General features: G+C 36.2%; 2 protein-coding genes across 5 annotated transcripts in view; one reads left to right on the forward strand and one right to left on the reverse strand.

Annotated features, from left to right (window-relative positions):
• Window positions 1–27,522, forward strand: part of UTRN (utrophin) — a 296,332-nt gene that overhangs the window by 193,717 nt on the left and 75,093 nt on the right. For both annotated transcript variants that reach the window (XM_065731580.1, XM_065731573.1), the window contains one exon: window positions 23,292–23,421. In XM_065731580.1, the coding sequence (XP_065587652.1) occupies window positions 23,292–23,421 (130 nt within the window). The remainder of the gene's footprint in view (window positions 1–23,291; window positions 23,422–27,522) is intronic.
• Window positions 8,078–27,522, reverse strand: part of FBXO30 (F-box protein 30) — a 352,871-nt gene continuing 333,426 nt past the window's right edge. For all 3 annotated transcript variants that reach the window (XM_065731623.1, XM_065731605.1, XM_065731614.1), the window contains one exon: window positions 8,078–8,089. The gene's annotated coding sequence lies outside the window, so the exon portion shown is untranslated. The remainder of the gene's footprint in view (window positions 8,090–27,522) is intronic.

A 27,522-nucleotide genomic window follows, 5' to 3' on the forward strand; every position in this document is an offset into this window, starting at 1 on the left:
GTAAAAATAACTTTGTGATTTCACTCAGTCATTCTGTTCCTTGAGTTGATGTCTTTTGCACTGCACTGAATTAAGATGCAGATTTCAGCACTTGTGTCCTGTGTTAAGACGAAACTTAATCAGATAAATATTGCAGATACGACTTGATTTCTCTCGCTCTCAAGGATTCTCCTTTTATTCTGTCTATCCAGGTGCTATGTTAAATGACACAATTCTTTGTCCACGCTTCTTAAGTATTAAGCCTCCTAGACCTTTCACGTTACCTGTGAGATTTACTTTTTATCAACCACATTTTTATAAACTCAGCTTCAGTAGCACTTGTCAGCTGGTGCCTCTCTGCAAACAGCTTGTGTGCCTCTGCTCTCCTATTTCCTTTATTTTCACATTTGATGGTTGTTTTGAAATTGTCCTTGTGCAAATTGAGCAGTTCAATACAACATTTTACTCCACTTCTCTGTGATCCTTTTGCTCTTATTTCCAGCTTGCTTACCTGATCTTGTCCTTGCAGGTACTTCAAAATGTAAGTGGCAAAATATTCAGTGGGCTCTTTAAAATGTGGGCCGTGATATTATCGTTTCCCATCCTTCATTTTTAGGATGCTCAGTATTTCTCAGCATTACTTTTTGCCCGTAGTTACTCAATAATTATTCTTATTAACCTACCATTTTTTCCTCTTAGTTACATGAAACTTTGTCTTTCTTACTTCAGCTTTCCCTATGTTGGCATCTCCCCCACTCACTGCTTGGCTTCAGTAGCATTAGATAAATAAGTACAGTATTATGAGACAGTTTGGGTTAGCTCACATTGTTTCTGGCTGCTAAAGTCTGTTTGAACAGGAGGAATTAAATGATTTGCAATTTGATTTTTAAACTTGTTTTTGTTTTTAATAGCAATCATTCCTCTATGCTTTAAAAATAAACATTACCCGAATCAATGTTGAATCAGATTTAGCTCGCATTTTCCAGCTGAACAGAAATCTTTCAGGGTGTGGCAAATATTTTTAAATTTTGTACTCATTTTTATGCTGTTCACATGGACTTGCATGACCCATAGCAGATCACAGTCTTATCACATACCAAATTCCAAGTGCAGTCAGACAGAGAGCACACATCCTGTCTGGGTCTGAGCTGTGCTCTTTTATCTTAGAGGAGGAAGACAGGACTCATTTCACTGAAGAACCTCAAACTTTCTGTTTTACTTATTTTCAGAATTTGTCTTTGAGAGTGGCCTGTGGTGACAGTCCCAAGAACAGTAGAAAAAGTCTGTTAGTGCTTAATATAAAAGTTTTGGGACAGTGTGTGGAAGTTGTAGATGATTTTTGAACTCAAGTGCTTCTGTATGAGGTGTACTTATAGCAGAGGCCGTATTCATGTTCTCAAAGTATAGAAAACTCAGCTGCAAAGGTGCCAACACAGGCAGTGACCTACAGGGAGTGGCTGCCTTTTCAGAGTTGATTATCAGTGTTTTCTCTGTAATTGCTGTTTCTCACTTCTGCTTATCCTTACCAGCTCATTTTTTTTCCTTTCATTATGTTATTTCACAGTCTTCCATGTGAATATTCACATAGGATTTTAAAATATGTGTTGCAAAACTGTTCTGATCAACTGCCAAAATAGATCTTGACAAAAAAAAACCAAAAAACAAATAATCAAATAAACAAAGAACCTCCCAAATAATCTTGTGTAGATATTTCATGCTGCTGAGAATGAAAATCTGCAGAAGTATTGTCGAAAGTCACTGTTTCAGCATTTGGCAATATCTAGACTCATGCATGTGTATGAGAGGAGGTGAAATTATTCCTGAATGAAAATTTAAAAGTGGTTTCTTCTTTTTTTCTCTCTTTTTTTATTTTTTTCAATGTAACACAGAGACTACCTAAATTACATAAAATATTGTGGCTTAGATTTTAGAGAGAGAACAGAAAATTTTAAACTAAGCAGAATTGGATGCCACACTTACATTAATCCTGTTGGCATCTGTGTGAATGAATAAATGTCTAGCTGATACTAATAGTATGTGCATCTTGAATCATAGAGATGCTTAACTTAGCTTTGTTCGGTTTCATAATGAATTCACCAAGGTTATTTGAATGTTTGAATGGTAATTTTACATGTATGGGTGGATCATTAATATTTCAGATACTCATTAAACTTTTGGGTTCCTCTCAGTGTTTCAAATTTTGTTTGTTAAAGCTGTCAAATACTCAGAGTTGAAAATATTTGTTTCATTTAGCTATTTCCTTTTCATCGAAATGACTAGTTAGTTGTTAGGCTAATTGGTTGAAAGAGCAAGTTACATTCTGTAGGGTTCTATCTATCTATTTTTTTGAGTCAACAAGCCCCTTGTAGACTCTGGCACGCCTGCCTGATTTAGGGGAATGGGATTATCCTTAAAGTGTTTCCTGCTTAATTATTCTAGATTTATTTTTTCTTGACTACTTTTCATATTAAAATTTGCTTTAATTATTTACAAAAGAAAATCATTATGATATCAATAGTGTCACATTCTATACTTTTAATTGTAGCCTAGGAAGGAACTGTATCACTTGGTTACACATCTCACATAAAACTTGAAGCACGCACAAAATCTGTGTGAGTAGAAGTGGTCAGCTATGCTGCTGCCATACTGATTTTTTGGCTGAGGTCGGAGCTGTGAGTGGATGAGAAGAATTAAGTAGCCTGTTGTTGAAAGAGGAGGATCGATAGACCCTTTTGCAACCTGGTCCAACAGACAAGGATATGAATAAAGTGGGAGCTTTAGCATTCTGTACCACACTACTGTGAAGCATCTCTTCAAAGTAAGGAGATATCTTTAATTGAGGCTGTCCTCTCTGAGGGGTGTTTAGAAATAAGAGGTGGAAGTTGTAGGTGGGAATACTTTGTTACAGTAAAGGAAGAGCATAGTCAATGCCTGAAGTTAAATGAGGGTTCTCAGATGGTCGTGACTTAAAGCCATTGCTCAACTAAGGATTTACTGGAATTGATTTTTGTGTTCTGTGAATGATTCAGGTGTGTATCGCTCTGCTCTCCTGGACTATTGTTCCAAGAGAATGATGTGTAAACAAAAGCATGTTGCAAAGAATGAAGTGTTAAATTAGGATGTCAGTGCAATTTATATTTCAACTTGAGCAAAAAAATATTGCTTCTAGCTGTATTTCAGCTTGTTCCCAAAAGTGCAGTTGTCTTCTGATAAGTCAGGAAAGTTGCAATGGATTAGTACTTAGAATAAGAAATAACAAAGGAACAAAATATCCAGTCACTAAAGCTGAGTAAAGCAAGATATCTTGCTATGGAAAAGCCATTAGGCAGTAGTTCTTTCAGTGCAGTAAACAAAATGTTCCTGTAATGTAGTCTTTTTAATACTTCTTTATATAGGTATATATTTATATCAATATGTGTATTTCATGTTGCTCTTTTAATGAGGATCTTGTTTCTTTTAATCAAAGAATCCTAAATAAAGTATAAACTTTAAAGACACTGCTGAGTCTTTTTCAAGCCACTAAATAAAGCCTATACTTCTTGAAGTATATCCTGTAATTGTATATCAAGGAAGGTATTTTAACTTTGCATAGAAGGAAAAGGTTGGTTAGAAATTAGGCTAAAATTGCAGAAACAGCAAAGTATCAGCATTTCCACTCCATTCATTGAAACTAAGATGTATCCTTTTCTCTTGGATTTTCTTTTCTCATTCCAAAACATCTCTCTGCTTCCATCGTTATTAGCAGTAGCCTTTGAATTACCTGAAACCTCAAAACAACTTGATGTAGTAGGACATATCAGATTATTTGTTTCTTTTCCTATGTCCTGGACTGCAAAACTGACTGGTAGTGTGGCCTGAGCTTTACACGTGAGCCATGTGCTTTGCCAGTGAAGGGCTGGAGCACCAAACGTAGTGGTCTCCCATTCTGCAGTTGTGTTGAGGCTTTGTTGTAGCTTGGGTACTGTCCTGCCAGCACGTGGCTAAATTGAGTGGGAACTGGCTCATACCTTACTTGTACAGAGAGTCTGAGGTGGATCATGATTGTCCTGACTCCTAATAATCTGTGTCAGAAAACAATATTGCCATCATGGTATTTGAAGGGATCACAATTTGATCCCTTCAGGAGTCAACCTTATTGTCCTTTTGACGATTGATTACAGGAATTAATGCAGAAATGCTACATTCTTTCACCTCTGACTCTTTCCTTATGCCATTTCTTTTATACACACTTAGTCATTTTGTTGTTTTTTCAGTTTTTCAATTATTTGACTTGAAGTCCTTGTTTCACTGGGGACGTTTACACTTAAGCACTTAAAATCTTTTTTCTAGACCAACAGTTCATCCATTACAGTGCATTTTCTTCAGAGATGCCAACAGAAGACAGTATTTACTGAGAATCTTTCCTTCTGGCCACTTGTCTGTTAATCTTCATCTCCCATCACCATCACTGGATGAAGACAAATGTATATTCTCAATATTATATCTATCCTCTGGTCCTCATATATTTTTGTTCCTGTTTCGTGTTAACTTCTCTAATTTCTTGTCAAATTTGATGATATTTTGTCTCTGCAACTGTCTGTGGCAAACAGACACCAAACATTTACCACCAATTGTGTGTAAACAAAGAACCAAAATCCTCCCCTCTCCCCAACAGTGCCAAAACCAAAATCATATCTCAGCTGAATTTCTTCTCATTAAAGTTTTAGTGGGCTTTGTGCTAGTGCTGTTGAATTTGATTTATAACAGTTCTTTACTCACTCTGTCCACTGTCTTCATGATTTGAAACCTTAGTCATCCCTCTTTTGAGCCTCTTCCACTCCTGAATGTTTTTAGTCTTTAACCATAAGAAAGCTGCTGTACTGCCATAACTCCCTCTGCTGTTCAGCTCTGTGTATTTTTCTGACTACACTATGTCCTGGAGGCTTGTCAACTAGTACTGCCTGTGTTACTTAGGATGTGATTGCTTCATAACAATGGCTTTTTACCCTGTTCTTCCAGATCACGCACAACACTTCATTAAATTTTATTTGCAATCAAGCAGATAATTTCAGAAGATAGTCAGACTCACAAGATCTATTTTTCTAAGCTGTAAATTCCATAAAAGTTTTCAGGGGCTCCAATGTAGTGTGTGCATTAAAAAAAAATTAAAAACAGATATTGTTTCAGTTGAATTTAAAAACACTAGTTATTACCTGAAACTTGAGGACATCGACAGATGAGCTCCCACTTCAGATCAGTGAAATAGGGGGTGGTACAGGGAAACAATAAAAGCCATCTCTCTGAGTGTGAATGTGTTTTTGCTGAAGTCTGTTTTTCCAAAGTCAGAGACGGGGTAGAAAAAAAATCATAACTTCTACCCCCCTCACCCCCCCAAAAAAAAAAAAAAAAAGAAAAAAAAAGAAAGCAACAAGATTGACACAGAAGCAGTAAAATTGTTTTCCAACCATAGAAAACCACTAGAAAGTTGGTCACTATGATACAGTGACCATTGCCATATTTGTTCAGGTGGTTTCATAATCTGCATTAGGTAGAACTGAAGACTGTTTGTCCTGTTCATTTCCTTTCTATACTGAAACTAGTTTGAGATCCTTTCTATACAACCACAGAGTTCTGTGGTTATATGGAAAGGATCTCCTTAGGTCTCATTTTTTCTGTGATCTGTTTGGATAAATTGAGCCAAGTAAGAAGAGGCATACCGTATTTAGTAAAGCTGTTCACTTGTCTTTCAGGGTATGGAATAGAGTTTGCAGGGATTACTCAGAATCTTTTAAGAACCTCTTTACATAACTGACTTTTCCATATGCAGTTCGTGTGTTAGAGACTTTTATCCTCTTTCATTGAGTTTCATCTCTATAATTGTTTTGGGTAAAATGGAACAAGTGTATTTGTTTATTCTTAAATATGCAATAAGAGAAACTCTAGTTGCATGAGAAACCCTTCGAAACTTTGATGCCTGTTGCAGGCATAGACTGCAAAGAGTCCCTTTTATTTTCTGTCAAGGATATTTTCATCTGGATCCTACTTCTTGTTGCTGCAGGCTGACTATTTAGAGGAGAAGAGTATTTATTCTATTTAACTCCTGAACTATTGGATCCTCAGTCCCTTGTTATTGCAGCCAGTAATCCACCTTAGGAATGTTAGCAGTAAATTGGAAAAATTGCAGTGCCATGGTAGCAGACCACTCTTTTTTTCTATTCAGATTCTTGAGATTAAATAATGGGTTTAGAAATGTATGTACAGAATAGGGAAGGATTTTGTATTTTTGTATTTTTCCATTTGTTTGGTTGCCTTTTGTTTGTTTGTTTTGAATGCATAAGAAATCTCTATCTCCTCAACTCTATCCAAATGTAAAATCTGCTTCTTCTATACAAATATATTCTTAATCTGGCTGATAATTGAACTTCTAGCCACTGTGAGCTGTTAATTGCATGAACAGGCATAGCCAAGAGTTAAGAGAGAATGTTTTAAAGATCTTATCTATATTACTGAGTTTTTTGCTCAAAAATCCTAATACAGTGAATAAAAATCTCAGAAGTCTTCTCCTTCTGAGGCAGCTGGTTTACTGGTTTACTTAAATGCTTGAAGGATTTCTAAGATCTAAAATCTAAACTCTTGATTAGTGAAAGGATTAAGCTCATGATTTTACACACATTAAAAATACATACTATTATTAAGTGGGATTCACTTGAAATGTAAATTACAAATTCTTGTAATAATGCAGATTTAAGTAACTCGTTAACAACCACTTCAGCATTATTGTTTCATTAAGGCAAATAGGTTAGCAAGAATTTAGAATTAGTAGTAATTGAAGAGAAAATAGTGAGTTTTAATGAACCTATTGGAACAAATGCATCATGTTCCAGTTAAATACTACTTTGGGTCATTGTCTTAAATTTTTTCGCAATAATAATTTGCACATTTTATGGCGCCATCTCCTTTATGAATGACGAACCTGTCCCAGAGGAGTCAGACTATGAGTTTGTGTGAAGATTCATAACCTTGCATGGATCATATTCTCGGCAGAGGAGAAATACTTTGGAATAAAAATGGCTAAAAATGTAAAAAGTTTGATACCATAAATGAAAGGAAAACTGTGAAAAACTGTTACCGTCAATTAAACGCTGGGCTGGTGGTGTAATTTTTATGTGATGACTGATGGTGTCTGGCAGTTATGCCCCGTGCATCCTCAGCTCATGATTTTCCATCTGGAGTTTTGAAGCCAAGGGCTGCTCTGCAGCGCTTCACGCTGATAGCAGTGCTGTGGTTTGTGTGTGTGCCTTCATGGCAGGTCTGTATGCTTTCAGGAGGCTCAGCACCTGAAATAGAAACAAGTTTCCTATGTTCTGGCAGAAAAGTAGATGTGGATTAATTTTTCTTTTTTTTTCCTGGCTACAGCTGTGTCTCAGTACCCTCTATACTGGAAGTAAAAGATATTACTGAGAAGTTGTAAGGTTGTAACTTAAATATTGTATTTTAAAAGTAATGCCTTCTTTGTGATTAATTTTCTTTTATAGTGATAGGTGCTTAGTAATTCTGGCAGCTTTTCAGTATGAATAAAAATGAATTAGAACTTGTAACAATATATAGTTCTTTTAATTGTGAGGATTTAGAAAGCTTTTAGGCTTGAGTCATTAAAACTTAGTGGTAGTGCTTAGCTTTCTTATATTGATCTGCTGATTCATTATGAACAGCACTTTTAAAATTTCATTTCTACATATTTTTCTAATTAAATACACAGAGAAAGTAGGTGATGTATATTCATCACAGGAATCTGAGAGTTCTATTTCAATATTTGAATGTTAATTCTGAGAGGAAATTTAACTCCAAACTACCGATTGATTTCAAGGTTAAGACAAAAAGTACAGCTGACAAGAGGTACTGATTGGGCTATTTGTCAAGAAGATCTGGAGCTAATTTACCCCCCAAAACAGAAAATATTGGTTTGTTTTGTTTTGTTTGTGATTGTAAAGCCTTGTGATGCTCTTCTGAGCTGTTGGAAGAAAAAGAAAGCTGAAGGACCTACCCAGGGCATTACATAGGTGGCTGTAGAGGACATTGCCAGCATGCTGGATATTTTAGGGAATCTTGAGGGAGTAGCACAAACTGGAGTCTGTCAAAGCTGCGCACTTGTTTGGAAATATAACAATGTTATTTGCAAATCATAACAAAGCTTGTAATTATTATTATTTTTTTGAGAGAGAAGAGAGAAAAACACAAACTAAGACAAGGCTAAGAATAGCTGCATGTTATGTGATAAAGTCCCTTATGTGCACCTCTAGCCTTGGAGGAATGAACGTTCTCATAATATAGTTGCTAGGTGTACTTAAATTGGTATTTGGTCCCAGGTTGGATCAGTTGTGCTTTTTCAGTCTCCTGGAATTCTAGGTGGGAAAATGTATAATTTATGCCTTTGTTTTGACATGGTTTCTCATAGCTGAGTTTCTGGAGTCTTATCAAAGCTGTTTGCCAGTTAGTACTGCTAACTTGCATTTAAAGATCAAGTGAAGTTTTTTCCTTAGGCAGATTTCTGAGCAATTTTTTTCCCTTTTGGCCAACAGATACTCTGCCATTGCTCTCTTCTGTGAGGGCCTTGCCCTGCATTCAGAAACTGCTTCTGGTCCCTGTGCTTCTCCTGTGGTTTGAGTTGATAAATGTAAATGTTTGATTCAGCACAAGAGGCTTAAGGAGGCATTTAGAAACCATAACGGAGTCCTTTTCAGCCTTACACAGTAGCTTCTTTTAGAGTGTGATCTGCATGTTCTGCTTTTCTTTTGTGACTGCTCCCTGATCCACAAAGCAACCAGTGCCTGTGAAAGTGTGCACCAGGGCCACACCACAGGCTTCTCACCAAGAGAAGTGCACAAGTGAGGACGGCGTACTGGAAGCACTGAAAGCATGGCAAACTTTCCAGTGGCAAGGCCCATCTGTAAAGCTCTATACTCCTGAAAGAGACATTTTAGAATAAACAGATTTTTAAGGTAGATGACATAGATACCAAATAGGTGAGTCCGTAGAATTCAAAAGCTGTCCTATGGATACGTTTGGCTTGTAATAATAAGGAAGTAAAATAAATAAAGAAATAAATAGATTGTAGAACAAACTTTTTTTTTAATTGTATTTGACTGACTGACTGACTTCAAAGTGGAAAGGGAAAGCTTATGATCAGGTGGTCATAGCCACTTCAGCAAAGCTGTAGTTGCATCTCGAATTTCTGATTACCAGATTGCAGCCTCAATGTTACACATATTTAAAACTAAACTACTTCTTTGGCAGTATCGAGGTGATCAGTGCAGGACATTTACAAATGTAAATTATCTGAAAAGGTGCTTATAAAGATGTGCATACCTAATTTATGTCCAATCTCCTGTGTCAAAGAAGAGCTGTGCTGAGAAACTGCACTGAAAGATAAACTGTTTTTTGAAATAATAAATATCCAAGTATCCAGAAATAATAAATATCCAACAAATGTCCTTATCACTTAAGAAAGAAAGTCCTACACTCTTCTGCAGCTTTTCTTCTGTGAGGGAGAAGTGCCCAGTTGTGTACTTCCCTTTCTTGCACAAAAGAAGGCAATAAATGGTTTTTAAAATTGAATCTCTGATTTTCAGCAGTTAGGTTTATTTTGTCATTCCATGAAGGTGAATTAATTCTGCAGCATTGGTTCACTTTGCATGGAGGTATTACGGGAACAAACCACAGCTTTTTTAACACCAGTGATGTGCAAATGATCTGCAGTATTCCCTGTCATACTGTATTTGTGATGCTCTGAGATGCTCATAGCTTGAATGTGGTGGACAGACATGAGCACAGAGGAGGTGATGTATATGGGCAGAGAGAGACGTGCAGAGGAGTCTGAAGCTACAAGGCAGTCATGCTTGGTTGAAGTCATTAATTTCCAATAGGTCAGCCTTATTTGGGGTGGTTTCCTTATGATTTTGTGCTCTTCTGTATCAGCATGCAGCCTTCTGACATTTCTGACTGCTAAGAGATTCTTAGCATGGTGAGCATAATTTAGCTCCAGTTACTCAAACCTTTTTACTCAAACCCTTTTTTCATCCAAGACTTTAATTTATGCTTCTCATGGTGATGGTGCAGCAGCCCTGACAGAAGGAAAAAGATATTCTTTTCAACACTGAATTTAAAATTGTGGAGTAAATTTACATGGAGGAATGGCAGTAAACACAACACAATATTTAAAAACAAGATAAAAATCACAGCATGTGAAAGCAAAGATATTTTTTGAACAGACTTCTTTAGCTGGAGAGAAAATGAAAGAGCAAATGCAGGGGAGAAGTGAATCATACTGCTTTATTCTGTCCTGGAAAATAATGATGCGGGTATATGATGGTGTGGGCTAAGAATCTATGCAGAGCAACTGAACACGCTTACCAGATTTTATTATACTTGTAAGTAAATGTGGGAAGATTCCTAAGAAAGCAATTACTTCTTTCCTGAGTTGCAAGCACTGAAGTCAGAACACTCCAGTACTATGTTCAGTCTAAATAAATAGATGAGATTCCTTCACTGCTTTAAAAATCTACATTTGTTGTGCATATTACAGTAAGGCTCTCTGGGGTAAATGATCGATGTATGGGTGCCTTGCAGCACTGCAGTTGCATATTTTACATTCAGGTTGTTATTTACTTCTTTGGGAAATATTACTGTAGATATGTCAGAATATTATTGATAGGATCCAGTAACCAGAAACAAAAATCTGCTTTTGGTATTAAGACATTAAAATGTGTTTACTTTCTGCATTTTATTTCTTGTTATTTCTGTTTTTCTTCATGCTTTTACTAGGTAACTTGTCATGTCATACAGCTTGCTTCTGAGTATTCAAGACTAAAAATAGCAATTAGCTTTTATATATTCCATGCTTCTTAGCAAAAAACAGTTTGATTTCATGTTCTCAGATTCTTAGGAAAATGATGATCTTTTTTTAAAAAAGAGATTTTGGTTTTACTACATGGAAAATTTGGCAGTTCTTTTGTCCAAATAGTTTTTAAAACAAAATAGAACAGCAACCAATTACCCAACTGAAAAAGTCTAACCTTGTCATACTGGAGAAAAAAGGTAGAGAAAGTAAATGAAGCGAATGAGCATAAGTAATAGAAATACTGTGATCTGTGTGTGCTTTCTGGGAGAAAGTACTTCTGTAGCAGACTTAACTGGATATTACCATGCTTCATGGAAGAAACCCTGCTAAGTACTTCTGTTTTCCAGTAATTAACCCCAGATTAGTGTCAGCTATATTAAAGGATTTCTTTCTCATAAATGGAAAACCACATTGTAATCTTCCAAAAAGTGGTCAATGATGATATTTGCAGCAAGCCTCTGTATTAACAAGATTAAGTTAAAATAATAAAATAACAAACTCAGTTGGTTAGTTAGAAGGGCATGACCTGTAACTGGGTGATTTAATGCAATTTGCATTGACATTTTTCAGTCAGGTTTACCCTGGGTTTTTTGTTTGTTTGTTTTTGATTAATATATGTATACTGAATCAAAATCACAGAAATATTTGTGTTGGAAGGGACCTTAAAGTCCATCCAGTTGCAACCCTGTGTTGTGGGCAGGGTTGCCAACCACAAGATCAGGCTGCCCAGGGGCCCTCCAACCTGGCCTTAAATACTTCCAAGTATGGGGCACCCTTAACTACTCAGGGAAGCCTGTTCCAGTGTCTCACTGTTCCAGCAATATTTTAGTTCTGGCTTCTTTTTGGTAGGGTTGACTGAAAGCAGACTTTTTTTTTCATGCACCTTTAGCTTCTCTTTTTGCTTATATGCTTAGTTTACTTTGCAGCTCCAGGTGGGCTTTCTGTTGCTTTTATGAGACGCTTTATGATCTGTTTGAAAATTCAGAGACTTAGCAAGGCTGTTGTGTTTCACAAGATTAGTTTGTAGAGGGAGGAGTGGATCTACTTGAGCAGTGCAGTTGTGTGTTGTTACCTGTTTGGACCTTCCCTGTTTGAGAAGGGATGAAAGCTTCCTCTTTAATCTGTTTGTTATTATTGTAGATGTGAGTCACAATGAGGGAAATCCCGCTGCTAAAGGGATTTACAACAAACAAGCAAACAGCTATTGAAAACAGTATTGTGATACCCACTGCATTGCTGTTGTGCAGCAGAATTTGAGGCTTTACAGTTGGGCCTTACTTTTTCGTAATACAATTGGCTTGTATGGATATGTGTCACGTTCTCCCCCATTTGTGTGTGTGTGTTCATTTACCTTCTGATGTCAATTAGAACAAGCTTAAGAAGTGTGCATCCAGAGGGAAACAGTCTTGTTGCCCTTAGAGTAATCCTTCTTCATATCTCTTGCAGATATGCCCAAACTATTTAAAGTAGTAATTTTATGAAGAGGAATACTTCCCATCTCAGACACCGCTTACTTTTTGCAGCAGTGGTTTGTCACAACCACTCTTTCATGCTGAGCAGATGTTGGAAGTATTAGCAGATGGCTGAAATGCAAACAAGTGATTCATGGACACCAAATATTTGAGAGGGAGCCAAAATCAGAGCTCCGGTATAATCTGTCAGGCCACAGTATCCAACTACGCAGTGTAAACTCTACGAAGGCTCACTGATCAGATAGGTTTGAAAGAAGAAAGCTGTGGCAAAGAAGTGGAGAATAAAAAGAAATTCTGGGGTGAAGTAGATCTTGGTGATGTAAAATAACTGAGAGAAGTGCTTGGAGTATTAGGGTGCATTTAATAAAAAACAAAAAATCATGAAAAGTTGGAAGGGGAGCTGTAAGCTCCAGACAGGACCACCCAAAAATCATATCATATATCTGAAAGCATTGTCCAGATGTTTCTTCAACTCTGGTAAGCTCGGTACCATGATCATTGCACTGGTGAGCTTGCTCCAGTGCCTGATCACCATCTGGTGAAGAACCTTTTTTTGAAATCTAACCTAATAGACCATGTTGCAAGCACAATTAGGAATTGTAGTTTTTTAGGGGAAAAAAAATTCTGAGTTATGGAGTCACTTAACCCTTCTTAGAGCATCATTTGGTTGACATAACTTCTGCAATAGGTACGGCCAAATAGGACTTAGTTCTAAGCCAGCGTAGTTTCTCTGCTGCTACCCATCCCTGACTCTGGTTGTCTGCTGCAAAGGGAAATTCCAGCAGCTGAAGTCAGTCTGTTTTTCCTTTTAATAATTATTCAGTTGTATGTCTAAGCTGGCCATGTCCAACCCACAGGCCACATATGCACGTATGCAAACATAAGCCTGGCTTATGCCCCTACTGTGGCTCTGCCCCACTGAGCGACACAGTCCTGGGAGAGCACCCATGGCTCAGCAGCAGCCAAATGTAAGTGCACTATTAATGCACAGGGGGTAGGGAGTGTGCAGTGCAGCACCAGCTCAACTTACAGCAAATAATTGTATGGATTTTGATTCATTGGCCAAAACCGTCCTGTAAATAAAAAAATACATAGCTGTGCTTTTTGTTTTGGTAAAGGAAACTGAGAACATGTTTCAAATTGTTCATTGCTAGCAAAAGTACATAGCTAATAGCGGTGACTGTGTTAAAAAACAGTGCTTTGCAGCTAAGAATTTGCTGTCAAATAATGTTATTGTTCTCTTTGTATCAGTTGTAGTTTTCATAGAAATAAATAGGATGCATTACCTTTTAAGTGACCTTTGTGTATGTGGCCCAAGACTCTTCACTCATTGCAACCCAGGCGAACCAAAAGGCTGTAGCTTCATAGTCTAAACGTTTCTGAAGAGAAAGCAGAGTGTCTGCTTTTAAGAAGGAGGAGTGATTAGCTTTGACAGGATTTCTCCTTCTGAAAGGATTTCTGTCATGCATGTGTATGTACATGCATACACAACTAAAACCAGAAGAGAAACACTGGTATTGTCAAACTGTAGCTGGTCTCTTGGATTTGCTTGCTGCTTCCCAAGTTTTAGCAGAGTTCTCATGCTAATGCTTCCTTCTGCAGAGGGAAATATTCATCCCCTTATGCATCTGTCAGACAGGAGATACTCATCTGAGGCTTTTTGCTGTGATCTCACTGTTCTGATTATTTATAATTCATAAACGATGTCATGAAATACAACCAATTCCTTCTGATGATAGCAATTCATCAGAAAGGGCCCTGATGTGTGCTTGCACTGAGGAGGCTAATGTTACAGGAAACCTTTCACGTACTTGAGACATTGGCTTGTTCTCAACAAAAGTGCTTCCTATCTTCATACATTGATTATTCATAGGGCTGCATGCAGTAATATTGCTTATGAGGGTCTGGAGTGTGCGCTGCATTTAATAACTCTTTCTCAGGACCTGCAGTGGTATAGGATGCACTGCTTAACAGTGAAGTAGCTTACAAGACCAAACACAATAGGTCTCATTGATGTTGAAGAAGTGCAGAGTAAACTTTAATCTCTCAGTAGGAACAAAAGGTGACTTGAGATTAAGACTCTTCTCTGAAGAACAAGAGTTCAGCATCCAACTTGTATAGTATGATTATCCCAGTCTGAAACCAGCATCTGATGGTCCATTAGCTCTGCCAGAGTGTCAGTGCTCAGAAGAAATACAGACTACACAACACAGGCTTGTCTGTTGCTGGCAAACAAAGAATTGGGAAGAATTTCTCTCTTGCATGTGAAGAAGTAGATGATTGCTGCTGCTGTACAGTGCAGGGAAATTGTGCAAGATGTTGTGGATGTAAGAGGTTTCTAGTACTAATAGAATATAAAAATGCTTTTATTCATACTTTGTTCCTCCTCTGTCATTCTCTTTGAGTATTTTGTGATATAAATTATCAGCAGAAGTTATACAAGTTGCTACCCATAAAGAGGAGATATAAATTTGATCGTCTGTCAATGTTTCCACTCTAGCCTCATTTGGGGTCTATATAATTAGGTAGTAAAACTTGTCCAAAGCTATGCTGTTAAGTTATGCATTGCAGATTTTCCCGTTTTGAAACTATTTGTAATTAACATTGACACCAATCTCCTTTGCTTCTTCAAGTAAGGTAAAACTTTAATGTAGATGGAGGAAGAAATTTAACTTCTGTTTTTTAGATAGGTATGTAAAACAGCTCCATTTGAAGTGGAACTTACTTTGATTATATATTGCTCCATCTTAAAGGTTGATTTTAGAGAGTATAATTTCTTAGAGTACCTTAGAAGTAGGTTAACTGCTGTGTATTGTTTGGCATTGTACAATGACGTTTGGCTGTGGAGGTTTGTTTGTCTTTTTTCTTGGCAGAGCGTGTGAAATGCTGTTGCATTTTTTGATTGATTTCTTAGTGTCAGTCTTTGTACAACAGCTTTGTATATGTTAAGATAAACGTTCTGCTTTATCCAAAAATTTCTTATAGCCTGTAGTGCAGAAGCCACTCACAGAGCCTGTGGGGAATAGGTGAAAAAAGAAGAAAGGGGAGAGATTAAGAAAAAGAAAAAAGGAACAAATAGAGAACGGTTATTTTTCTTCCTATCTCTCTCCCACCGGTCCCTCCTCCCCTTATTTCTGAACAAATGGCAGAAAGCCATCATTATTTCTTTTGACATCTATGTCTAAAATATGATGGTCGGTGAAACCTTTTTCTTTAAAGCAAGATTTAAATTAAAAATAAGTAATTAGTGATAACAACTGCTATTCAGTTAGTGGGGCAAGTTTGCTACTCTTGTATCCTAGAGAAATGATTGGCCTTTTTTATGATCCCCTGGATTACTTGTGGTGATAATGGATGTCAGTAAATTTTCCAAAAAGAAAAAGGCTGGATAAATTAGAATTTGGTTTTACAGTTTCTTGTGTATTTTGTTTCCACTTGGTCAGGCATTTTTGTGCGTGTGTGGTTTTCTTTTTCTTTTTCTTCTTTTTTTTTTTTTTAAGGACGGTGAGGCCCATTAAGCATCTACTTGTGTTTAAAACCGGCTCATTATTATGAGGCTCTGTTGGGCTTTCTAAAACCTTTGTATCTCACGTCAGATTTTAGATTACTTTTGCCATCCAGTGACTTGTAAAGGAGAGGCACTTATTGAAGACGACACCCCTGTCCTGCTCAAGTGATCAAGTCTGTGTAGCTGGCAGAAATTGATTTAACTTTAGATATGGTCCTGAAAAATGCCTAAATGTAAAAATAAATTATAATGTAATTGTAAAGTGATTGCTACATTACAACCCGTCATCCTTCTAGTGTGCTAACATTAGTCAATGACAAAGCAATATCGGAATGTCTAAAAAGTGTGCTTGGAAATGCATTGCTGTTTTTACTGCTTGTTTTTAAGTTTGTCAGGCTCTTTTAGAAATATATATCACTAGCATCTGTAAGACCACTCGTGAAGTAAAGAATAAGATGAGAAGTTTCCAGTGCCCATCAGGCACTGAATGTAGTTGGATAGTGGTTACGGTAGGACTCTCATATTCATATTTCATAATCGAACGATACTAAGGCACAGTGAATTATGTAACAGCTGCATATAAATATATATATATATATATGCTTGCATCATACAAAAAAAAAAAAAAAGAAACACAACAGAGAAAATATCTGTGGGCTGCAATTGAATTCCCCTTATTTGGATCTGATCTAAAATGGAGTATTTGGTCACCTCTTAAAAACAAGCGTATGTTAACATTGTAAGTGATACTTAACAATTTTAGTATGAACTGTGTACTCTCCAGGAAAAATTCAAACCAGAAGTTTTGTGCTCTTCTGCCCTACAAACCTAGTCCAGACTTTTCTTTAGATTTTAAATCAAAACCAAAACAAAACAAAAAAAACACCAAACCTCTAGTATTTCATGGTTGTTGAAACAGGATGGCTGCCATGTTTCCATAGTAAAGGTTGCTGGGATTACTTTTCTTTCATGAAAAGCACATTTTAGTCCTGTGCTGTAAAACTGAATATGTGCTTAGAAGCAACTCGGCACATGAGAATTGATTTTACTGTTTGCACTGTGATTATTTCTGTTGCGTAAAAATACACACTATTTCATGTCACCCAAAAAGTAGGAAGCTTCAAGAGCTTCTTTTTCTCTTGTTCTATCAGATTCTGCACTCTGACTTAGGCATTTTGCAGTCTGTGGGTTGCAGTCTGTATGGATTCCTATATTAAATCCTGATTAGATATACTAGGTGGATATTTTTGTAAAAAACCATTATTTCATAAAAAACCATTTCATACCATTATGAAAGAAAACCAGATTACAGGATTTATAAAGGCTCAGTATCATCATTGATAAGAGTAAGCTTAATCATAGAAGGAGACCTCTCAGTATAGAGAAGTGTGAAGTATGAGTTGAATATTAAAAAATGGCTTTCGTGAAATAGATGAAGAAGAAAAAACAGCAAAATGTGTACAAACTGTTTAGCAAATCATTCAAAATAAGTTTCCTTTTTTTTTATTTTTTTGTAAATCTGGAGAGGCTATAATTCTGAGAATTTGAAAAGATTGTTTAGTTAGGAATTTGTGTGTATGCAGAGATCTTAGTCTTTTCAGATTCCTTTTGTGTGAAGATCAATAATCATGGAACATAAATCATAGCATTCTCTAAAATCTGTCTTCAAGACAATGTCTTTGGCAACAGCTCAGGGTTTTAGAGTGCATTTTCCAATGTATTTGTAAATTATATGGTTGCAATAATCCCACACTTTCCAGTGTCAAACTGTTCAGGCTAGCCAAGGCTTGGTTATCAGTGACCTAGAAACACAAATAATAAAGTTTTCCCTTAATGGGCTAGGAAATAAAAACTCCAGTTACATAACATTATTGGTGCTGGAAGACATTAATGAACATCATTATGCCTTATTCTTTGTAACCTTTGCTCAATTAAGCAGTGTCTCCCTTCATCCCTAGTTGGATTTAGCTCTTGAAGCATCTCTAGGGAATGCAAGACTTGAAGCAGTTCTTCTTTGTCAAAAGACCAGAGAGGTTCTCGATAATGACTGACAAATCATTAACTGTATGAAAATCAGTTTTTATTTCTTTTTTTTTTCTTAAGAATAAGTGTAGCCCTGTACTCCTTAAGTCAATAAATGCTTTTAAATGTCCTTTTTGATGCAATCTGTATTAAAATAAAGCTTACCTCTGCTATTATGATAGTATCAGATTCTGTTCTATGCTCAAAGGAGTCTGTTCAATGTCTCTGTAAGGTTATTTTAAGTGAAAACTTTCCAAAAGGGCTTCAAAATGTAACTTTATTCTTTTAAAATGCTGTTAAAAGAAAATGAAGAAAATAGCCTTATGGATGTTGAACTACTTTTAACAACATCAGAAGGAAGTCAGTTACCCTTTCTTAACTGAGACATTAGCACATAAATACATAGATACAGTTTGAGATTGTCAATTTATTAGTTTTTTAGAAGTAATATTTCTGAAAGTTGGAAGAGTAGGTGATAAAGCACAGTTTCTATCCTCTGTCTTTTTGAATCTAAGCTGTTCTACTCTAGAACACTTTTTGAAGAGGCAGTTTTATATGCATATTTTAAGTAATGCCTATCTATGAGTGTATACACAGAGCAGGATGTTTTTTTTCAATGAATAGCAATGAACACATCGTCTCATTCGCAGACTGTTGTGGAAAGGGAAAGAGATAACAGTCTCAGCAAAGAAGTGCCCCTCTTTTTGGCCTGGAGCATAATTTTTAAGAAATCCAGGGGGAAGTCTAAAGTAAGCTAACATTTCTTAGCCTTCTGGTAGAAGATAACCTATGTTCATAGTCTAATTTTCTGTTTTGCCCAAATCTGTGCCTTTACACTCCTGCTGATTTTGTTTTTCTGTTTATGCATGCACCCTACCAGTTGCTGCTCTGTTTTACTGCTCTCTATCGCCACCACAGCAATAGTGGCAGTAAGTCACTAGTGAATAGGAAACACAAACGATTCAGGAAAATACAGTCTTCATTACTCACTTGTCTTTGGCCATTTCTAAGAAGCCTTTTGCAAGTGCTGTGGGATATACTTCCAGACTTGAAAGTTGAATTTTAGATTCTTCCATTTGAAAAAGTCAATCTGAAATAATTAAGATGTGTTTGTTACAAATCATCTTGAGTGAGATCACACAGCATGTATGGGACTTCTGGGGGAATCAGGCCAGCCAGTGTGAGTTCATGAAAGGCAGGTCCAGCTTTACCACCTGGATCTCCTTCTATGATCGAGTGACCCACCTGGTGGAGAGGGAAAGGGCTGTTGATGTAGTTTACCTAGACATCAGCAGAGACTTTGATGCTGTTTCCCACAGTATTCTCATGGAAGAAGCTGGAAGCCCATGGCTTGGGCACATACACTCTTAGCTGGGTAAAGAACTGGCTGGATGGCAGGACCCAGAGAGCGGTGGTGAATGGAGTTAGATCCAGCTGGCAACCGGCCATGAGTAGTCAGTACTGGGGCCTGTCCTCTTCAATATCTTTATTGATGACTTGGATGAGGGCATTGAGTGCACACTTAGTAAGTTTGGAGATGACACTGCGCTGGGAGGAAGAGTTGATCTAGCAAGGAGTAGGAAGGCCCTACAGAGGGCTGTGGGCAGGCTATTTTTACACTATGATCCTTTCCTTATTCTGATGTTGGTCACTGTTGTCACTGATTATCCAAACATGTTGAGCTAGTTCTCATCTATAGAGCCCTGTGTGCTGCATAAGTCTCTTGTGCATCTCCAGGTATTAATTGTCACATATTATGCATCATTTTTCTCTTTCCCAGTTTCTTACCGCATAGATAGGGTATGAAATAACAACAGGTAGAGGCATGGTAATATGCACCAGCTCAAATACTGTTCTTTATTTGAATGCATTTTTTATCAGCTGGAGCAGGTGCATTATAAAATATACTTTCTCATAGCGATGTGTCCAGAGACCAAATAAGTACCGCTGAAAATTTGTGCATATGTGTTATATTAAATACTGTCAGTCATGGAGGAGCAGCTTTTAAGCTTGCTACGTTTATTTTGTTTTACTTGTTGATTCTTTAACAGTGCAGACAGCTGGCAAGGACTCTATCACAACCTCGATTTCTGTGTGATCTGTGTAAACAATCTTGTCTCCAAGTTTCCTCAATTATCCTTCTTATTCCCTCCATCCTGCCATATGCCATGAATGATTTTTCTGTTTCATTTTTGGGTATAAAAAGTAACAGAAGCTTTGCATGCACCTGGTGCAGAGTAAGGATGACTAAGTAATTAAATACCACAGGAGCTGCTGATTGGCACATGAAGCTACAGTGTGATGAACAGATACAAGCCACAATAACATGCATCTTTACTTCCTTGAAGAAGTGCATAATGAGACCTGATTTAAATATGTTCTGTTTTTAAGAAATATCCCATGTGTTTTCTTTGAAATTAGCTTTGCCTTCATCTGTTGGAACTGTTAAGCTGGTCTGCTCCTAGAATTATTCTGTACAAGTCTGTACCATTCAAAACAGACAAACAAACAAAAAAAAGGCTGTAAATCAACCACATGTAATTATCGAAGCTGAATTAATATGCTTGAAATATGACTTTAAGTACAATTGAAGGAAATATGTACTTACAAGGTACACTGATTTGTGTAAAAATTCATGAATAGCAAAATTTTGCTAGCACTGTTATTTCTTAAATGTGGAAATGGCTTCTGCTACAAAGGATTCCTGACAGAATTCTAAGTAGGCCTTGATTTAGACAAGTTCTTCTCTGTAAATGGAAGCAATTAAGTCAGGTAAGTTGCAAATGTTACCTTGCAGGAGAAGTTTGTTTTTAAGTTAGAAATAATAAGCATCTGTATAATTGAGTGGACATTACCATGATATTACAGAGTAAATGACATGTAGTTTCTAAACTTATACTGTGAAGAGCTTATATTTCACAGTTAGTGAAAAAGGAACAAATCAAAATGAGAGTAAGTCAATGACTAAGAATTGTTACAAATCAGATGTATAATACTACTTTGATCCCTTCCATAAAGAAATCAGTGATAGATGGCAGAATCAGGTGTAGTGATTTCTTGGGTTATTCTGTCAGTCCGTAAATCTGCAGGATCATAGAATGAGAATTTGTGTAGTGTATAAGGATTTTCAAGTTACAAAAGCAGTTAGAAAACTGGGACAAAATTGTGTTTGCTGTACAGGAACAGAGCTTCACAGCACTCAGGCAGACCTTGTCGGAGTATTGGCCCCAGTAGTGAAGCTTTATAGGTTTGAAACAACAGGACCCACAAGTTCTTTCAGGCGAACAGACACTTCAGGATGTCTGTAGTCCAACTTTCTCCTCAAAGCTATGGTCAACAAGCTGCTTAGATGAGGATGCTGTACTCAATCAGATCAAATCAGCAAGGAAAACAGCTGTAGAAACCAGCTTTCGGATCCCTTCCAAAGCCTTCTCTTGTGTAGGCTTAACAAGCCCAGCTCTCACAGCCCGCCCTTGCAAGAACAAATGCTTGGTAAATGTGACTGGAAGGTCTAGGAGGCAATAATTTGTTTGCATAGACTTAGTGATGGAATTTTAAATAAAAGTTTAAAATTTCACTCTTTTTGTTCTGAACTGAGAGGTCTGTTGTAACTGTATTATCAGCATTTTCACTTTTTAAAAAAAAGTTATTGTTGCTTAGCATTTAGTTGAATTAGAATCACAGAGAAAATACTCCATTATGAAAAAATGTTTTACTTTCCTCTGTAAATGTTTTTGTTTGACAGTGTCATTAGTGAAACTATACATATATGAGGCAGTGCTGGTGATGTGAGAAAATGAAAGAATAATGGCAGGAATGCAGCAGTGTTTCTTTATTTCACTTGAGCTAAATGTGAGCAAATAAGAAATCAGAAACTAACCTAGGGAGGAATTCTGAGAAGCATTATTTGTCTTCAATAATCTAGCACTTTTGAGACAACTTTTTCAAGACACGGTATTGCTTGGAATGGATGAAATCTTAAAACGTCTAACCCTCAGTTTTAGGATTGGCTTTTCATTAAGGCATGCTAAAGTTTAGAATCCTATATTCCAGGAGCAGATGGATGATATCCATTGTTGCTGATATTGTTGGATACATGCAGAGCTTTTCATCTTGTAGACATTTGCTCTCTAGTGAAAAAGTTTAATGTGATGTTCTGTTGTTCCCCTGAAGTTTTCAACAGTGATTCTGAGAATCTTTGACTCAAAGGAGTCCTTTTCTTTTGGAACAACAACCAACAAATTATGCGAGAAAAGCTTGTGCAAGAAATCTGGAGAAAAAATAGTGTTAGTTCAGGTTTTCAAGACAGGAGAGCCTAAATTACTTCAGCCATCCAGAAGTCTCTTCATCTTGTACCCTGGACAGGAGAGTAACCTTAACACTTCCACCACATGGAGGACTTTGGAGAAAAGAAGCCTTTTCTTCTGTCTGCCCTTATTTTCCACTAGAAACTATTTTCTCTTGTCTGAAGTATTTGTCTATTCCAATGCTAAAATAAGCATTGATTTACTAATTATGTATTAAAAAAATGTTGATATTAAGCATAACATCAAAGTAATATTTAGATAATATTTCTTTCTTGATGGGAGAATGTAGTGTACATATAAATTGTAGAAAGCAATTTCTTTCTGGTTTAGATTGATTAATAGTTAAAAAACAAGAAAAAAAGGAGTGGAGGAAAATAGAAAATAATAACTGCTTACTGTTTTGTACAAGGATGGTTACACTTAACCCTGTAAAAAATAGAGAACAAAGCATCATGAAATTCATTTCCATTATAATGGAAGCATTGTAAAAAAAAAATGTTTTCTTCTTGCTGTATATAAGATTTAATTGTTTCTACGCATTAAGATTGAAGCGTTTCTGACTAACTTGAGAAGAATGTTTTCAGACTATATTGAATATATTCTCATCATAAAGCTGGTTACGTATTGTCCAAGTTTAAAGAATATTCCTGTCCATTGGGAGACAGAAATTAGAGTGTTTTCCAAGGAAGTCATTTTGCAGTTCTTTTTAGAAGTTGTGAAATTATCATCTGAACTTTCAGTAAATACAGTTTTTTTTCTATTAAAAAAAAAGAAAAAATATTTTGTAGCAATCTAGTATATATTAGCAGTCTTATGAATATCAGTAAAACCAAAAATTATTTTTGTTTAAAGTTCAGTGTAATAGTTTCAGTTCCTGTTAGATGAACATTTTAAAAACCTACCATTATCATCTTTCTTGTATTCACTCATTCAAGTTAATTCTGTAATAATAACCTTTGTAACCATAATTCATTTCTTGTCATTTCAATTTCATAAAATTTACATTTTATCTTGCAGTCTGAATCACTACACAAGTCCACTCAGATGTGAAAATAGGGAAAATGATATCGTATCTGTTGTTTATAAAATCAAGATAAAAATGATATTCTTCTTTCTCTTTGCAAAAGGCACTGCTACGTGAACTGAAGGATAAAGAGCAAACCATACTCAGTGCTGTGGACCAGGCAAGAGTTTTCCTTGCTGACCAACCAATTGAGGGACCTGAGGAACCAAGAAGGAGCTTACATTCAAAAACAGGTCAGAAAATATTATCTTCTTGTTGAGAATAGTCAGAAGGAAAGAAAAAGAACCTACTTGTTCCTAATATATATTTTATATTACAATTATTTGATTAAGCTTCAGAATTTTCCAGTCTACTTTCTAATTACTTTTTTTTCAATTATTTAGCCTTAAATTATTATTAAACTGCTTTTGTTGGATGTATTCAAGTTTTTAATGAAAGAGGAAAGATTTTTGCATTTCCTTCTCCAGTTTTTGATTTAAAACACATCATTGGTTCTGTTCATTTTCTTTCTCTTACTAGGTTAACGTATACATCTTGAATATAGTCAGAGGAGCAAATAAAAGATGCATGTTTTTACATCATTATTACTCAATTTCACCCCACAAATAGAAATGAATGTATTCTCTGATGTATCTCATTAGAAGTAAATGTCAGCTTTAGGAAGGCAATCATTACAGAGTCATAAAGATTCAAATCTTCTGATGAATCATTGCTAAGGAATGAAACAACGCACTCATGGAAGTGACATTTACTTAATATTTGTCAAGATATTTGTCTGTATCAGAGACCATCAAGAAGGTGATAATTTTTCCCCATTAGACCAATAATTCCCAAATTATTAAAAATGTACCAAATATTATCTCTGTAATTACAGAGAAAATATGTTGTAATCAAAGTGTATTTAAGTCAGAAATGTTTTTCAGACATCAGACACTTTATAATACAATCATATTTCTTTTAGTTACCTAAGAGTCATCTTGGAAAAAGGTAGTAGTCATTTACAAAAATATTAGTTGCAGTAAGGTGTGAATAATTTACTGTTCTGTGTAATTTACAAAAGTATAGTTACTTCTATGGCTATGGCTTTGTAGCTTCTGTCAGGAGTTGAGTTTTCTTCCTACGCATCATTAAATCTCCATAGCAAACTTTTCAGGTTTGTTCATTGGAAACAACTAATCTTTCCTATGTTGATAGTGTAACTTCTGTGCAAAATTTCATGTGTTTTCCTATTCCCTAATTCAGCCTTGTGCTTCAGTTTGAATATTGGCAATTAAAGCCTTTTTTCTCTCTGATGTAAGTTAGCTGCTGTGCTGTGTCTTACTCCTTGGTTTTTGAAATCCTGACTCTTGAAAGCATTCTGCTTGTCTCGCTAAGTTTACTTACAGTCTTATTTGATATATTGCATCTCTAGTGTTTTGTTTTAAACCACAATAAACTTCAGAGTTGAGAAATAGGAGAAGCTCACTTTATATTTGCTCATTCTGTTGAGAAAGTTTGAGATCACAGACTTTCGTCTCGAAGCCATTGAATTACCTGGCAGAAATTATGCCAGTGCACTAAACGTTACCAATGTCAAATGTTATTTCTCTAGCAGGGGCTGATATCAATGATCTAATCAGTGCCGAATGAAAGTACAAAAACAAACTTCAGATGATATGCATCATTTAAAGTAATTTTAAAACTATTACAGTTATTATTACTTTAAAATCCTATGAGCTACAGATGGCAGTGATAACAGAATAGCAGGAAAGTTGATGGGCTTGGTAAACTGTGTAACAGTAATGACCAACCTAACAGATGGTCTGCAAATGATATGTGAGTATCTTGTCTGCTCATCATATCTGAAATGAGATATGCTCAGGTTGAGAAGCTTCGTAGGTGTGGTTTGAACTTACTTTCCTTGTCCTTCCTCAAGCTCATTATTCCACACGTCCTTTTTTGGAGTGTATAGCAGTCTAGTCTTGGCTACCATCTCAATACCCACCTCACTGCTCATTCATTCCCATGCCTCAACTGGGTTAGGGGAGAAAACAGGGAGAACTCAGGCAAGAAAATTTGTGGGTCAAGTTGGAGATCGGTTCATTAAAAGCTACTGCTACAGCTAAAACAGGCTTGGTGAAAATAAACTATTTATAGCCACTTAAAATATTTAATTAGTGAGTCAGTAATGGGAAACAAATAGACAAACAATAAAGGAAGACCTTTCCTTTCCCCTTTCCTATTCTAAGTTTGACTCCTTCCTTCTCTGCTCCTGGACACAGAAACCACATACAGAACAGTTTTTCTGTAGATTAATAGACTTTCAGGCTAAAATGTATATTTGAATCCTCTGTTCTGATCTCTTTTTTTATAAAAAGATGTTAAATTTCACCCAAGACCGAGTGTAGTACTTTTTTTTTTCTTTTTTTTTTTTTTTCCTGACAAATAATAGCACCAGTCTCCAGAATGCTTCTCTTCTGGACTTCAGTGCATCCAGAGACATGCAATATTTCTTCAGAACAGTGATTTTTAGTGAAGGATTTGAGCTCAGGATTATTTGCTTTTAAAACATTTAATGCTTTGCTTTCTGTCAGCCTCTCAGTTGTGTTCTCTGCAATACATGAATGTTTGCTCATTAACATCAGTGAAGTACATTTAACATTGCTAAAGGTGAAGAGCATGGTTTTGGATTGTGAGCTGTACTGCAAATAGCAGAAGCTTTAATTCTGGGGGGAAGTTATAATAGTATTAATTGCAAAATCACTGTTTCTTGAATTTATCTTTTTTTTTTTTAAGCTAAAAACAGAAGTATCAAAGTCTGGGGTTAGCTAATCCAAAGAGGTTGTAAAGTATCCAGCCCCCCAGGATATATTACACATAGGAAATGATATATATGCATTGTTTGCTCCTTGTGTAAGAGTTCAGGGTACATTGGACTAGTTATCCCAGGATTATTTCAGTCTCGTTCTGCAGGTTTTTCTCATTAGTGATAAAGTTGCCAAGTGATTCTGCTGTGGCATCAGTTCAGACTCTCTTGCACATTATAATAAATTAAGATAATCTGGGTAGCCTTTTCACATCCTCTTGAAATGCATAATACAATCAAAATGTAATTGAAAAAAAATTTCCTTGTGAGAACATCTTTTACAGGTATTCATAATATTTAAAAATAAACTCTTATCACATCTTTTCTTCTCAGGCATCATCTTTGAAGGGTTCTCGATTCCTTAATAAATATGCACTACAAAAAGAAACTGAATCATTAACTAATTCAGACTTTGTATTAATTGTCTGACTTCACCTAATTTGCACTTGGGCTGTTAGGCAAAGAAATAATTCTGCCTAAGCATGAAGTAGTCAACAGTCTCTGAGAGGGCTTTTTTTTTTCCTTTTTGAAATAGAAATGGTAAAGATAATTTCAAGTAACCAAAGTTTTAAATTCGAAAGTATCCTAAATTTAAACAGTGTGAAAATACACAGCACAGACAGGCTCATTTGCAATTAGTGACCTTGATTTCAGTTTTGGTGTGACAGAGTGAGAGCCTAGGTTGTCTCTAAGACTTCTTTTTCTGTGTTCTGATGCTCAAGTAAAAATTTGCTTGCTCATACAGAGGCTTCTCCAGGGAGATTTGCACAGATGTTTTCATCAACAGAATATTGGATTACTGAGCATTACAGTTCTGACAGCACATCGTGTCCTTTTGGAAAGTATTCTCATTACCTGCTTGTGAATCTTATTGTAATTTATGTGCAACTTCTGCTCTCATTCAAATTATCAAATCTCATTCAAATCAAGTGTGTAAGGAATTGTTACTTCTAGACTTGTTCAGTCTTGGAAGCATTCTTTCCAAGACACTCTCTACTACAGACATGAAGCAGCTCTTGTGACAAAGAAATGCTCATTAAAATGTGTTTTTTTTCCACTAAAGAAGCATTTGTTTCCTGCTCAAGGTCAGCTGCTATCGTCCTTCCCTCATAAACTGAGGAATAGAGGCTTTCCCTGCTTCTGAGCAGCTGCTAAAGTGGATATAATGTAATAAGTAACAAAAGAAAAAGGGGGGAAAAAAGGAAAGCTGATTATTTGGAAGACTTTGTATCAAGTAAGGACAAAAGAGCTGCAAGTAATATGTAGTATTTTTTCACAACATAAAGGAAACGTGTTTGCCTGCCAGTTTGTGTAATGACAGATGGATGAAACAAATTTAGAACTCTTGGAGGAAAATTCCTTCTGTTAAACCATTTTTTATGAGACTAAGTTCACAATTCTGTGATTGGCTTTGCAACCAGTATCTTGAAGAATGCTCTCTTCTTGAAATAAGTAATGTGGTGCTCATTAATAAGTTGGGTTTTCATTA

The sequence above is a fragment of the Cyrtonyx montezumae genome, unplaced genomic scaffold (assembly GCF_038088225.1).
Source record: "Cyrtonyx montezumae isolate F1298 unplaced genomic scaffold, pur_monq_1.0 scaffold_0, whole genome shotgun sequence".
NCBI lineage: Eukaryota > Metazoa > Chordata > Aves > Galliformes > Odontophoridae > Cyrtonyx > Cyrtonyx montezumae.